This window comes from Maylandia zebra, linkage group LG15 (assembly GCF_041146795.1).
Source record: "Maylandia zebra isolate NMK-2024a linkage group LG15, Mzebra_GT3a, whole genome shotgun sequence".
In the NCBI taxonomy this organism is placed as follows: domain Eukaryota; kingdom Metazoa; phylum Chordata; class Actinopteri; order Cichliformes; family Cichlidae; genus Maylandia; species Maylandia zebra.
This window is the reverse complement of record NC_135181.1, coordinates 3,088,824-3,104,471: the sequence shown is the minus strand read 5'-3', so window position 1 is coordinate 3,104,471 and position 15,648 is coordinate 3,088,824. Positions and strand designations below refer to the sequence as shown.

Genomic DNA, 15,648 nt, shown 5'->3' with positions numbered 1-15,648 from the left:
TTCATGTTATTATTGTATACAGTTTGTCTGAGGTAGAGAAAGGGGGCAACTTCTCAAAACAGACATTGTATTTCAGTTTTATTTCATTTACACAAAAGTCATGTTTAAATGAGTGCTACAGGCAGTGGCTATGAAAAAGCAACTGCAATACATTTTGCAGTTCTCTCCATATTTTGCTTACAAGGAGCCAGATTTTCCTTTAATTATTTAAAGTGGTATTAATCATTCAAGCATACAATAGGCACCTATAACTCAAGTGATGAATCAGTGATGTGTCTGCACATAACAGACAGCTTTGAAAGTGTCTTTTATATTTAGGAAATTTGTTACTAACAGAAAAGAAGTTCCTATGTTCTAAGCAAAATAAAAGAAATTAGCTTTGCACAGTATGTGTCTGTGTATATTTATATGTGTGTGTATATGTGTGTACATACATACAGTAGCAAATGGTATTGATCCTAGCTTCCTCAAAAATGTTTCCATAATAATAATAGATTATTCCAGTGAAGACATAAAAATAGTTATAAGCATTTCATATGAATATATTGCGTGTATTACGATCATACATGAGACTATTTTCATTACAAGGATTTCTTTAAAAAATCAGTTTTCAGACAAGAGTAAAAACTCTGCCCCACCATATAGATACCTATGACCTGTTCCAATGTGAAGTCCGTTAAGATCATTTATTTTTGTAATCCCTGTGACCCAAAGTGCACAACACTCCACTCTTTGGTCTGAGTGTGCCAGCATCCAGGATGTCAAAGGTCTGTTCTGGGACGAGAGTGAAGTCAAACCTCTGGAGCAGTTTGGCCATCACCACTTTAGCCTCCATCTAAAAAACACAACAGCGCCCACAGAGATGAGTCAGTGTGTTTATAGGTGAGTGGGTCTTCACATTATGTTGTCATCCTCACCTGAGCAAAGTTCTGTCCCAGGCACGCACGAGGACCGAGGGAAAAAGGGTAGTAGCAGTAATAAGGCCTTGTTGAACAGACAAGAGACAGCCTCAGTTACTTTGAACAATTTAACTCATTTTATCTGAGATAATAATGGGTGTACAAACATTATTATGTAAAACATGTCAGCATGGTGAAACAGTGTGTTCTTTACTTGGGAGCATCTGGGTGAAATCTGTCTGGATCAAATTTCAGTGGATCCTCGAAGAATTTGTCCAGTCTCCCACTCACATAGGAGCTGAACTAAACATTAGAAAATATTGTATTTACTTATCTTGATGTTTATACAGAAGTGTATTTCCTGCTTTGCTAGAAACACATCAAAAAATACATCCATCTTCAAACCAGGAGATATTAAAACATATTTAAAATCTTCACAACTTACAAGAGCAACAAATCCTCCAGGTATGTGGATCCCATCAATCACCATGTCTTCAGCAATATGACGAGATGTGCCCGGAGCTGTGGGGTACATTCTCAGAGTCTCTTTTAACACCTGGGAGAAGATGTATACAATTCATACGGCACATCTTGTGTATATATATATATATATATATATATATATATAACACCGTTCTACTCAACAGAGCAGTGAAAATGCTTAAAACCACAAATCTCATTAATGCAGAAGACCAAGGATACTTTAAGATACAGAAAAATAGTACCACAATTTTCAAATTGCCACATGTACCTGTGACAGGTAGACCAACTTGCCCAGGTCATCGTAGCTTATTTCATGTTTCATCCCAATAACATCGTCCACTTCTTTCTTCGCTCTGAGAAATGAGAAAACTCCATAAGAAACCAAAGTCTATTTGTTATAGTGGAAACTGTCGCGCAATATATTTTGACTTTTTACTTCTCCAGTATATCTGGATGTCTTCCAAGTTCCATGATTGCAAAAGCCAGCTGATTGGCTGTTGTTTCTTGGCCTGGAATAGCATAAATTACACACGACATTAGGCAGTACAAAAGATGTATGCAGCTATTGTAACATCATTCACTGGTCTGATTGCAAAGCTGCAAGATGAGAGTTTCCACCATCTTGATTCCAAAAAGAAAAGGATGTGATGATGAGGGGGTCAGCCCACACACCTGACATTTGACTGACAAACCAATGAATGTGTTGTTTAATACTACAGATCGGCCCCAGCCACCTTCTCCTCAAAGACAGTATGGCTAGCATACTGGTTTTTGATTCAGTGTTGACCCAGGATGAGTGCCTGAGCCTATAAACTCTGCAGGTTTTACAAAATCACATTAAAAACAGCACCACTGAAAGCCATTTATGGAAAAAGTCATTTTTCCATAGACTTCTATAGGAACAGGAGCAACCGCATATATCGCCATTTCGTGGGCTTCAGAAAGAAAGCAGGTTTAATTCACTTCCATTTTAAAGTTCACTTTTAAGACACTGTAAATGACCACGGCAGACCCGGGTGCAAGTTCATGCTTTGCAGCATACTTTATTGACTCACACGGTTGCTGTTCACAATGCTCACAGAGCTGCAGCTCTCCCGCTGCCTGCTCAACATTATCGCAACCACAAATACAGCACCCATTACAATTCGTGATTGCACACCCCGCCACAGACACAAAAGCTATTTCCATCTTTGATATACAGTCTATAACAATACATCCATCATCTGGATGGTCAGTAGTCCATGAAAATGAATGTATGTTGTGAATACCTGCAATAGATAACATTTTATAAAGATGAAACCATTTGGCATTAAGTTAAAAATTGATGCTTAAAGTGGTGACTGCATTGTGCGCCTTTTAACACAGCAAACCTTTTGGTGTTCCACAAAGATAGAGCAAGCCCAAATTATTGTGTAATATTTCATACATCAGTCCATTTTCTTAATTGTTTTCTTAACCTATCCCAGCTGTCACTGAGAAAAAGGCACTATCCTCCCTGATCAGATCGCCAGTCAATCACAGGGCACTACTTCTAACATCAAAGATGAAATAACAGAGACTCACCAGCAATGAAGAATGTCACAAAATTATCCAGCATAAACTCCTCATCTTCTTCAGTCATGCTGTCCTCTGAAATGATAAAAAACTACCTATAAATGATTTGACATCTACCATGTTAAGATGTGCTCTCATCATGAACAGGTACTAACACAAACCTCCAAGGAGAGTTCATATGGGAGACACTGAACTTGTGCTGTCCTATCATTTTTTTTCAGTGTGTTTATTTACTCGTTTTTATGCTCTTCACACAGATTCAACAAGATTCTATATTATTGCTCTTATCTAGTCTAGTCTAATGTGAAATTTGGGGACTCCAACCTTGGCTTGCAGTTTTGATGATTTGTGTCAGGATGTCTTTGGGGACCTCGTCACCGTTTTGCATGGCGGTCTTTCTCTCACTGATCCACTTGGCTCCAGTTGTACGGAGCAGGCGGCACGCTTCCCTCACCTCATTAATGTATCCTCTGTTCTTTGGATTGAACTGGAATGGAAAACTGACAGGTTTAGGATGGCATTCAGATAACAATGTTGTTGGCAGAACTACTGCATAACAACAAACGCTGAAGTAATACCTGAAAAAATCTGTCTCTAAGGTAGTAAACCATTCCTTTCAGACATGTCTCAATGGCTTTAGGGAAAGGTGAACTATTCTTCAAGAGGTCCAAGTCCACCCCAAAGGCAACCTGAAATTTATCAAGAAAAAAGTATACACAAATATGCACACACACACTCACCCTTTGGAAGGGTAAAAATGACTGCAATATAATACCTTAGTAATAACATCCAGGGTGACACAGTTGACAAGATGGAGCATATTAGCTTCTTTTTTACTGTCAGCAACATCTGCAAGTTTATCCATCAGTTTCTCTGCCCTCTCATTGAAGGTTCCAGTTAGACCTCTCAGATACCTGGAAGTAATGATAGCTTTAGACGGAGAAGCAGCACATCCAAGACATCCCAACAAACTATCACAGAAATGAATTAACGGATACTGTTGCACAGAAAAAAGAAAAACCTTCCTACTATCTGCTACTATCTCCCTACTGTTTCTACTAGTTCTCTAGGTGAAATTGCCTTGTTGATGCCAGAGATGGGATGAGAACGTCCAGACTGCTACAAACTGAGTAACTACTCATTACAAATCCTCTTAAACTGGTTTCTTCCACCTCTTTCCATCTCTGTAATATTCTTTGTCAATATTTTTGATATTTAAAATTGAGCGATTTTTGATAAATTTGTGCTATTTGTCAAATTTGTAAATTCTGTAACATGTTGTATTATTTAATTAGTGTAGTCTGTTACTGTAACTGTCTTGGAGCAACTGTAATCCAAATAGTTTCCTTAGGGATTAATAAAGTATTCAGAGTCTGATTCTTAACCGTGCTAATGAGTTCACTGTGTTCAAATGGGCTCCACAGTCAGCTCTCTAATTCCAGCTGAGGTCCTTTAGGATGTGGCAGATTTGAATGATGGATGCACAGCCAACAAATGTGCAGCAACTGCATGATGCCATATGGACCAAAATACCAAAAATCAACCAAAACGTATTTCCAGCACTGGTTGAATGTATGCCATGAAGAAATGAGGCAGTTCTTAAGGCAAAAGTGGTTTCAGCCTGGTAAAGGCAAGGTATACCTTATAAAGCAACAAATGCATAACTCACGTGCTGCTGAACGCAGGGTCCATGATCCGGCGCTGTTTGTACCACTTCTCATGATCCCGTGCTGTTACCAGGCCATTGCCTAAGAACCTTCAAAGAAGGAAGTTGAGAAAACATTCTCACAAAACCCAATTCCTAATTGCTGTTAAAATAAAAGCATTTTTTCAAAATGTCTTCAAATGGAATAATCATAAAAATATATAACATTTCTCATTTTTTAAAGTATATTATAGTGCACACCAGATCTGCGCTGGCTAAATCAGCAGAGGTAGTGTATTGAAGAGCTGGATGACTTTAAAACAGTTTGGTTATTTATTCATGAAAAGACATCATTTTATCGTGAGAATTTAATTTTGTTCCACTGATAAAGCAAAATGTAAATAAACAAGTCTGATGCTAATGTAGAGAAGCAACCTAAGTAGCCTGATAAGGCAGTCTTACCTTTGACCAAATAGGCTGAAGAGTTTTTTGCAAAGAAATTTATCTTTGGGGTACTTTGGGGACATCAGGATTTCCTGAATCCACAAACATAAAGTAGAATCAGAATCAGAAGACTTTATTTATCCCCAAGGGGCAATTAACAAACAATGTTCAGCATATGTTGAAGATAAGAACAATAAGAACAGGAAATAGGAGTGAAATAATAAATACACAGAATATACAGTATATACAGTTTTAAAATTAAAGTGACTGAAGGTGAATAAATAACTCTAAGTGACTAAAAGTGAATAAAGTGTCAGTAGTGTAGGAAGAGTGTAGTTTATGGGTGTGGGAAATGAAATGAAACATTGCAAGAAATTGGATTTATGCAAATATTATCGAGAGTTAGGCTTAATGTAGTTATTTTTTATTATTTGGCAATTTAACAATTGCAGGATTTCTGCCCAGCACTTTCACACTGTTTCACCTTTGTTGCCTCTGGACTGGACACGCACACTACAACGTAATGAAGACCATTTGTCCTGTAGACAGGCCCATACTTCTCGGCCCTGTAAAGGACATGCTGACCTTTAAATATTATTAATCACAACTTTTTAAAAACCGCACAAAAACATCGTTTACGCTCCACTTACCACTCCAGATATTTGTCGTGTATAACTCCGCCATTTTTCATTATCCTCAAAAACGACGGTGAGTGTCCCAGAAGAAAACTGAGGACAAAAACAGCTGGTCATTCTCTGGTAATGCCAGTACAGGGGTTTCGACGACGGCTTCACCTACCTGTCCCTCGGTGGGCCGGGTATGTGGTCATATTTCATATGAATGTGTCTAACATACAAGCAGTATGCAAGAAATGCAACGATAAGCAGAAAGAAGAAAAATGTAAGTGATGGAGTTGCTAAAGTCAGAAATACGCTGAAAACTGCCATCCTGAAAAAATGTCTGATATATGTCCGGGTTAAAAATTGCTGCTCTTTCAGTTAGGCAGCCCCAGCCTGAAAGAAGACGGACTTGTTTGGACGATCTGATTTCCTCGTGTCAGCATTTTTGTTCCCACATCATCATAATTAATGTTGTTCCAGGTTCAACATTGCAAGTGACCAATCACCTTCTTGTGACGTCATTCCTTTGTTGTCCCTGGGACATCGCGTAAATGTTGTCCCTGAGACATCGCGTAAATGTTGTCCCTGAGACATCGCGTAAATGTTGTCCCTGGGACATCGCGTAAATGTTGTCCCTGGGACATCGCGTAAATGTTGTCCCTGGGACATCGCGTAAATGTTGTCCTTGGGACATCATGTTAAAGTTGCCAGAGACATACCATATGAAAGTTTAGCTTCTTTTAGCCCCTGTTTGTTTTATATTATTATATATATATATATATTTTTTTTTAATATTATATTTAATATTTACATTGTATTGCAAAAAACCCCAAAACAAGTTAAAATGAATTAATGAATATTGACTAATTAAACCTTCGTTATTTTTCCACCAGAAATGGACGATATAATTAGAAGAAGTGTTCTCAATGACGAAAAAAAAAGAACTGGAAAAGACACACAACTTTGTGTGCATGTGTCACAATGCCAGGAGGACCCATTCAGTGTTGTGTTAGAAAAATTGAACTCATTAACCCTTCATGGACATTATAAATGTTTAAATGTTGCCTCAGGTAAAGACAGGAAAAGAGACTATTACAAATTCAACTGCATCAGAGCTGGGAAAAAAAGTTGAAACAGCTACAGAGCAGTGGGCTGTAAGGCCTATGTTTCATTTAAAGTACTCAAATGTTGGAAAGACCACACAGTCATCGTGCAGCGTACATATGATAAGCATGATGGGCATGATCCTTCGGACCCAAAAGACGCACATTTCAACAATATTTCCAGTGATTTGAGGAGGAAGATTGAGGAACTGCTTTCCCTTGGAACTAAGCCAGCCATCATACTAACCGAATGTCATAAATGGGCCAAAGAACATGGACACAGAGATCTTCACAACAGAGAGCATTTTGTCACACCACGTGACATTGACAGTGTTAGAACCTGCATGATGAGGAAGAAGCACTTTAACTGTGGAGACAGTCAAAGTGTACATACCTTACTTAATGGAAAACATCAAGAACATGTTCTCTTCTATCAACCATACACATCTGACCAAGAACTAATGATTGTTTTGCAGACACCTGTAATGAAATCAAACATGGAGAACTATGCAAAACAGTTAGTATTTGTTGACACCACGCACTGCGTTAACCAGTATTCATTTCCCTTATTCACACTTGTTGTAAGAGATGATCATGGGCATGGAGTCCCTGTGGCCTATGCTATTGTCAGCAACGAAAGTCAGAAAACCCTGGAAACTGTTCTTGGAATAGTTTGTGAGCATTTCCCAACTTCCCCGAGGTAAATAATACATTGACAGCTATTAATTTTGAAATAATTCCTTTTCAAAAAAGTTATAACATGCCAGAATCTAATGCTATAGCTGCAGCATGGGCTGCAAAAAACTTTCCTTTCCAGTTGTTAAAGTTATTCCTATAGGCTGTATGCAGTATTTTATACATCTACTTGTGAGTTGAAATGTTTAATTTGGCATTGAAGTGGTGCTTTGAGATAGCAAAAACATTTTCATACTGTTTAATCTCATTTAGTGTTTTCTTTTTTTCTGTAGAGCATTTATGGTTGACAAAGACTTTGCGGAAATAAATGCTTTGCAGAAGGTTTTTCCAGAGTCAGCTATCCTTCTATGCTGGTACCATGTCTTGCAGGTAAACCACATTGTTTTCTTTTCACGTTGTCTAAGATGCACCTGAAACACATTTTTACAACAGGGTCCTGTTGTTATGATTTGCCTCATTGTGATATTCACCTACTCAGGTTAATGAATATAAAGGGATAAAATGTTGAGTGACTATGTCCATCCATTTAAGACCACAGTGCACTCATCTTCTGGTGGCTGCTTCCCAAAGCTCTTTTTGACATTTAAAAATATGTTTGCCTGGTTGATTTCTGTAATGCACAGGTCCTCTTGTCCAGTGAGTGACAAAGTTATTTTTGGACGTCAGCTTTCTTTTATGCTTTTTGTACAGCTGCCCCTCTGTCTCTCTCTCCAGATTAACTTTTTTCCTCTTACATTCACAGGCTGTTAATCGATGGCTTTCAAAATCAGAGTCCGGGGTCCATGGGCTTTCTAAAACCCAAAAGAGAAATGAAATCATTTCTTTCTTTTGTAAGCTGAAAGCTTGCACATCTGTAAGTGTAATTTGTCTATTTCACATTTTGATTTCTTGATTACACTAAGAGCATAATAACTTTCAGTTGCTAAAAAAAAGTTACAGAGAGATACAAAATAAATTTTTGAAACAATTTCTAAAACTGGCTTCTTATCTTGCTTATCAAAACAAGTACTTAAGCTGTGCAGACCATCATTGTGTCACCCACTGTGCAGTAGAACTTGTGAGTGGGATTCTTTCACAGACAGATGCTGAAACCAAATATGCTTATAGGTTTAGTGTTCCTTCATAGCCATTGTAAGGGAAGAAATAATTGCTTCTTAATACAAAAACACGACATATTATTAATAACTTAAAATTCTTAATGTTATTCAATAAAAGGAAAAGGGCTTCAATACATAATATTAAAGATTTCAATAGGTCTGTTAAATGGATTGAAATATATTCTGTTGCATCCAATTCTCTTAGGAGGACGACTTTAAAGCCACATCAGCAGAGTTCTGCCAGACAAGCAATACCCTTTGGTGTGCCAGTATTTTCAGAAGCACTGGGAAGGCATTGGCCACATGTGGTGTGACTACGGCCGTCGCTTCAGTCATGCTCGTTCTAAAACAAACAATGTGATTGAAAGGTATGATTTATTATTTTGACCTCATTCAATTGTATTGCTGAAAAAAAGATATTATGCTTTAATCCAAGAGGCTAAACTGAGTAGGTTCGTCATGTCATTGCCAGAACAGGTTTTAGGCAAATCCTTTAAATTCTAGCAGCGTTTTTTATGTTATCACAACAAAAAACAGAGTAGGTGGATTTGCCTAAATCAGCTAAACCGGCACAGAGCATTCCTTTATAAAAGACGTGTGCAATAGGTATTCCAATTTTTAAAAAAATAATACAGTCTTGATTAAAACTTTAAATTCCTTCAATTACAGTTACTAATCATTTCAAATAACTGTTTTTCAGATTTTTCCACCGCCTGAAATACCAGTTTTTATCTGGCTACAAGAATAGGCGTCTGGATGATCTGATTGAAGTGCTCCTAGGGAAGGCCGACGACTACTTCTCAGTCATAAAAACCCTGCAAGATGTGGGCCGCATGAAAAACAGGTTTGCTGACACCTTGTCTCAAGTTTCAGACTCTGCTTCAAGACTGATGGAAAGTGGTTGGGCTCTTAAAATTACAGTCAAGAACAGCCATGGAGTTAATGCATATCAAGTCCCATCTGAGTCAAGAGAAGACATGGTGTATGATGTCTGCCCTGTTGAGTCCTACTGCAACTGTACATATGGCTTACGAGGACTTCTTTGCAAGCATCTAGTGTTACTTGCAAAATTAGCAGAGGCTGACAATGACATCTATCCAAACATGGAAACAGACATTTCTACCTTGGCAAGAATTGCAGTGAAAGAAAGGCATTACTTTGTACACTGTGAGGACTTGAAAGTGATAAAAATGCCAAGTTTGTTTGGAAATCTGTTTTTTTGCATCGGCTGAAACACTTCAGTGCACTTGTTGTACGTTCTCTCACTATAACACATGTGCTTGCCTGAAGGTGGCTTGTAGCCATTTTAAACAAATGAAAAACTCTCTGAAAAGTCCTCTATCAACTTTGAATGACACTCCTGTAGTTGAAAGCACAGACAAAAAATGCACAGAAGATGCAGTTGGAAAACTAAATGCTGTTTTAGACACAGTTAAACAGTGGGCATTCATTCCAGAGGGTATTACTGCAATGATAGATGAACTGCATACAAATGTCTTAAAAACAAAACAAGTAGGCAAAAGTATATGCCAGTACGAAATAAAGACGACAGATAATGCACGCAAAATTAGGCCATTGTATTCTAGCAAGAAACGTTCGGCCAGCATCGACATTCCAACAGTCTGTGAAAATGAATGTGAACAGTCGATAACCACTGAAAGAGAGACATCCTCTGGAGAAAATGAAAACCTTTTGGAATACAAAACAAAAAAGAGAAGAGTTAAAGCTAAGTATATGCACAAGTAGACTTTTGTGTGACATTTCAAAGGGACTGCATCCATTACTTCTGTTTATTGAAACCTAAAGCTGAATAGCTGTCTTAACTTTCTGCCAAGGAACAGATGAAAAGAAATTGTTTGCTCTCTCAAGCAGTTGTTATTTATGTGTGTTATTCATTACTTTGGCTTGGTTGCTGTTTTTGATACAAATTCATCTGTGCCCATTGTAATATTTTCACATGTTACTATTTTTATATTGCTATGCATTATAAATAAAGGATTACTTATTACTATTAAAGGTCTGCATTTGTAATTGTTGGTATTATTTATAAAATATGCGCTCTTAAGTTTTTTGCTCCATAAAACGATACCTGTCACTTTTTGGACATGGTAAATGGCCTGCATTTGTATAGCGCTTTTCTAGTCCATAGGACCCCAAAGCGCTTTACACTACATTCAGTCATTCACCCATTCACACACACATTCACACACTGGCGATAGCAAGCTACACTGTAGCCACAGCTGCCCTGGGGCGCACTGACAGAGGCGAGGCTGCCGGACACAGGCGCCACCGGGCCCTCTGACCACCACCAGCTGATACAGACAGAGTATCAGCTGTTGAGAATCCTGGCTCATACAAAATAGAAGTAAAAGGTTTCAACATCCAGCCTTTTTATGATTAAATACAAAGTGTAATAACAGAGTTATTGGGGTGTGATTTTGTTAATAGTTAGTCTTAAGTATAAGTTTAATAGTAATGAGTAAGAAAATATAGCCAGAATAATGGAATGAGACTAACACCTGACCTCACACTGAGATTTGGTATGAAGTGGCATGTTTGTGCTAATGCTGACATTGGGGCTCAGAGTTCCTCTGTGTGTATATATTTGTGAACGTTAACTTGGCTAATGTCCAAGGGTTTGACTGCTTTCCTGTTGGATTGTATCACAAAGAACAGGGATAAGAGCACCAGTGGCCGTGCACACCCTCATCTCTCTCCTTCACCCGATCATTAGTGTTGGAAACCGGCATTAGCTCAGAGTAGATTAGACTTCAGTATAGTGCAAGTGATTTGATTTTATGATTATTTGATTCAGTTTTTTCTGTGTTCAAGCTCAATTACTTTAATAAAATATGTTGAATTCAAACAAATAAATAAACAAATAAACTGTGGACATTACCCTTTTAAACCTTTCTGAAACAAGACAGGTAAAAACCAGTGTATAAAAGTTTACATAGGTATAAATAGCTCTAACACTTTACTCCAGCCTGGCGTCCACACATGTGGACATCACATTTTGGGTTATTTAGACCAAAATACTAAATCTTGATCAACAAGTGCCTGATATACAGTTACGAGGACATTATACTGCAACTGTTCTATCGAAATTTCAAATTAATGTCCTCATATGTGGCTCTCATTTGTCTCAGAAACAAAAATTAGGTAAAAAAACAAAACCTGGTAATTCTTTCTTTTTACATTCATCGGGTTCCAATCGGCCCAAATATCAAAGAGAAATTAAAAATGCATGCCATGGAAGATTTCGGGTCTTAGGGGGTTAAAATGACCAGACCCCTCCGGCCTGTTTTCCAGGCCACTAAATTAAACCCAGTCAATTACCAATTGAACAGAATAAAAACCTACGAGGTCCACTAATAGTCCAAATCTTTAATAGAAAAGACAGGCAGAACTCAAACAAACAATAATCCAAACGAGGAGCATATATACACACTGGAAAGTAAATAATTATAAGTTATTAAATCAGACTAATTAAATACAGTAAAACTAATAAGGGAAGACGAACACACGGGAAATAAAAATAACAGTGTAAACATACCAAAACTCAAAATAAAACAGGAAAGCTACTACAAACCGAGTGTGACACAATTACATTCATATTGAAACATATGTGATAATTTTCTTTCTTTGTAGCATTTTTAAGATATGTGTTAGAACAGTCATTATGCTGTTTGGATTAGGAACCAATCATTTTTGCCAAATAGTTAACACAAACTTAGAACAACAATGAACAATTTTCAAGATTCTGATTTACAGAACAAACAAAAGTCACAAAAGGTTTCATTATTTAAGAGACAAGATCAAGTTTTTCACACAGGAATGAAATGACAGAATCCAGTGCAGCGGGGCCAAAGGTGTGTGTCAGCAAACTGAAGGTTGAGGAATCAGTCAGCTCATGTTTAAGATTGTGTTGGATTTTGAGAAGAGTCTGTCTGTTATTAGAAAGTAAGATTAACAATGTTACACCAATAACCCAAATACGGGGAAATGACAAATAATACCAAAAAAGATACAACTTTCATATTGTTTTACTAACTTACTTTGTCATATCAGCACTTGAATGGTCGATGCCTTTACAGACCATGTCTGTTGTGACATCGCAGGCCAATCTTCCGGCAAACCCGAGGGCTAGCTCCCCAGCCTCCTCTTCACTCAGAACACTAAACACTGTTTATGCTGATTTTTTCCCTTTTTCCGTGTGAGCTTACCTGCGATAACTTCTGGACACTTGTAGATCATTAGGACTAGAGTGTTCTTAACAGAAACAGCAATATTTTATGGTTACCTTGTCCTCAGCGCTCCGTGTGTCTGTGGCCTAGACACAGCTGAAGCCTGATTACAGCGTCTGGGCACCGAGCAGCCTCAATAGCCTGGAAAGGTGCTAACCGCTAGGCTAACTAGCAACAAGATGCCTTCCCTCTCCACAGATGACTACCACAGCCTCCTGCAGAAGATTGCAGTACTGGAGACTCAGTGCACTTTATCGACAACTTTAATATTTTTTGGGAACGCAGGCATCTGTTCAAAGCAAATGGATTTAATTTTAACAAGTCAGGGGTGAAACTGTTCACCTCCAACTTGTTTTATTCCATACGTCATCCATCCGTGCTTGGTGCCAAGGCTGAGATAAACGAGGAGTTATCTCATAAAGAGGAACAAACAGTACTCCAAGAACAGACAAAGCCCAGCAGAAACCTTGAGGAGGAGCTCCATTTGCCCCCACCCGGGAAGAGCCTCAGAAAGGAGAGACATCTAAGGCAAGAAGAGGGGTCCCTATTTGCCTCCAACTCTCTCAACAACACCAACGACCAGGACAAGGGACCACGACCTTCCCCAGTCCCCCAAACCCCTGACAGGCCATCACCCTCCTCCCCCTCCCTTTCTCCCTCCTCCCCACACCTGAAATTCACTGAGGAGATGATGGAGCGGGTCAATGCTGGGCTCAGATCTACCCCCCGTCCCAATCCCTTTTTGTCCCCCATAAACCCCCCACCAGAGCGGCCAAAGGTTCGCCATCGAGCCCCACCCTCAACAGAGCAATCGAAGTCACATTGCCCAGCCTCGCCCCCCTTAGTTCCTCTTCATGCCCTGTCTCCGCAGTCTGATGCGTGATGTGTGAAGGGTCCAGGCTGTGAGGATTATGGCAGTGATGACTTTTCCCAGGAGAAGCTGGGACCCTGTTTACTAGAAGGTTTTAAAATTTCTGTACTTTTAGGTGACAGGAGACATGTGGCCTGGTCAAAACACAGAGAGCTGCACTCTCAAAGATCTTTAAATATAGTAAACATACCTTGTGTGCCACAGACTGCTCCCAAACACGAGGGGACAAGTAATACCTCTAAAACACTTAAGTTGGCTTTATTAAACATTAGATCTCTAGCTGGGAAAACATTTTTAATTAATGATTTAATCACTGAGCACAGCCTTGATTTTATGTTTTTAACTGAAACTTGGTTGGACCAAAGTAACAGTGGAGCTGTTCTCATCGAGACGACCCCTCCTAACTACAGTTTTATCAGTGAGGTCAGGGCGAGCAGGAGAGGAGGAGGGGTTGCTGTCTTATTTAATGAATCATTTCAATGTAAGCAGCTATCTCCTGGAAGTTTTCAGTCTTTTGAATATGTGGCTTTACAGCTGAAGGCCCCATCCAAAGTTGTGTTTCTTAATGTTTACAGGCCTCCCAAATACTGCACAGACTTTTTTAATGACCTCAGTGAACTGCTGTCTGTGATCTGTGTTGATTTTGACTGTGTAATTATTGCTGGGGATTTTAACATTCATGTGGACAACCCTCAGGACAAAGGGACTAAAGACCTGAGTAACACTCTGGGCAACTTTGGGCTGACTCAGCATGTAACAGAGGCCACACATAATAGAGGACACACTCTTGACCTACTGATCTCCAAAGGCCTGAGCATTTCAAAGGTTACTGTGTCTGATGTGGGCCTGTCTGATCATTACTGTGTTTTCTTTGAAAGTAAAATCTCAGCCCACACAAATATATCAACAACAGTGATCACAAAACGGTGTATAACTGAACACAGTAGTGCAATTTTTAACCAGGTCTTCCCATTAACACCTGACCTGCCCAGAGGGTCAGTCAATGAGCTCGTCAATAGCTTCAATGCTAACATGTTAAATGTAATGGACACTATTGCTCCCATTAAGGTGAAGGTTATCTCTGGAAGGAAAAAGTCTCCATGGAGAAACTCCACACTGGTGAAAAAAGAAAAAAGAGAGTGTAGGAAAGCTGAGCGCAGATGGAGAAAAACAAACCTCCAGGTTCATTATGACATTTATAAAGAGAAACTTCACAATTATAATTTACAACTGAGGAATGCAAGGAGGTCCTACTTCTCTGACATCATCACTAAAAACAGCCATAATGCTCGGGTCTTATTTTCTACAGTTGACAGGCTAACAAACCCTCCTGTGTCAGTGGCAGCTGAACTTCATTCGACCATGGCCTGCAATGACTTTGCCAAATTCTTCACTGAAAAAATCCAAAAAATTAGACAAGCAATTGGTACATCAACAGCAGATCCAGGATATGTACTGTGTCCACCAAAAAACTGTTTAAACACCATGAAACAGTTTCAACCTATTAACAGCAAAGACCTGGAGGACATCTTAGGTCAACTGAACTCCTCCTCCTGCTGTTTAGATGTCCTGCCAACAAGTTTTTTCAAAAAGGTCTCAAAGACTTTAGAGTCAGACCTGTTACAGATCGTCAACTTTTCTTTATTATCAGGTGTGTTTCCAGAATCACTAAAAACTGCTGTAATCAAACCTATACTGAAAAAGGACAATCTTGACAAGACACAAATGAACAACTACAGGCCGATCTCAAATCTCCCGTTTTTAAGTAAGATCATTGAAAAAGCAGTTTCTCAACAGCTCAGTTACTTCTTAAAACAGAATAATTGCTACGATGCCTTCCAGTCAGGTTTTAGACAGAACCACAGCACTGAAACCGCTCTGACCAAAGTGTTTAATAACATATGTCTGAATACAGACAGTGGAAAAATGTCAGTCCTAGTTTTACTGGATCTCAGTGCAGCATTTGATACAGTTGACCACAACATATTA

The 15,648-nt window shown here is 38.8% G+C and overlaps 1 protein-coding gene and 2 long non-coding RNA genes across 3 annotated transcripts; 1 reads left to right on the top strand and 2 right to left on the bottom strand.

The window, feature by feature from the left end:
- Positions 1-61: 61 nt before the first annotated feature.
- Positions 62-6,112, bottom strand: LOC101484290 (cholesterol 24-hydroxylase). The gene is made up of 15 exons (XM_004542231.6): positions 5,824-6,112; positions 5,676-5,753; positions 5,510-5,591; positions 5,044-5,117; positions 4,606-4,692; positions 3,712-3,850; positions 3,515-3,625; positions 3,261-3,423; positions 2,946-3,011; positions 1,819-1,891; positions 1,651-1,735; positions 1,345-1,455; positions 1,114-1,202; positions 918-984; positions 62-835 (listed from the first exon to the last, which is right to left on the bottom strand). Exons 1-15 carry the CDS (start codon positions 5,970-5,972, stop codon positions 683-685), a joined length of 1,527 nt encoding a protein of 508 aa, XP_004542288.2. The 5' UTR covers positions 5,973-6,112; the 3' UTR covers positions 62-682.
- Positions 6,113-6,781: 669 nt separating this feature from the next.
- Positions 6,782-8,239, top strand: LOC112436020 (uncharacterized). The gene is made up of 3 exons (XR_003024877.2): positions 6,782-7,448; positions 7,717-7,813; positions 8,187-8,239. It is a non-coding gene; the product is annotated as an uncharacterized LOC112436020 (long non-coding RNA).
- A 3,674-nt stretch (positions 8,240-11,913) lies between these two features.
- On the bottom strand, positions 11,914-15,357 carry LOC143412574 (uncharacterized). The gene is made up of 2 exons (XR_013093087.1): positions 12,600-15,357; positions 11,914-12,491 (listed from the first exon to the last, which is right to left on the bottom strand). It is a non-coding gene; the product is annotated as an uncharacterized LOC143412574 (long non-coding RNA).
- Positions 15,358-15,648: the final 291 nt, after the last annotated feature.

Bases quoted from the DNA above. Each gene is read 5' to 3' on its own strand.
- LOC101484290 (XM_004542231.6), bottom strand. From the start codon at position 5,972: ATGGCAGTTTTCAGCGTATTTCTGACTTTAGCAACTCCATCACTTACA. The intron at 5,592-5,675 runs GTAAGTGGAGCG...TGTCCTTTACAG, and splicing joins CACGACAAATATCTGGAGTG to GGCCGAGAAGTATGGGCCTG. The intron at 3,851-4,605 runs GTGAGTTATGCA...CATTACTTCCAG, and splicing joins GACCCTGCGTTCAGCAGCAC to GTATCTGAGAGGTCTAACTG.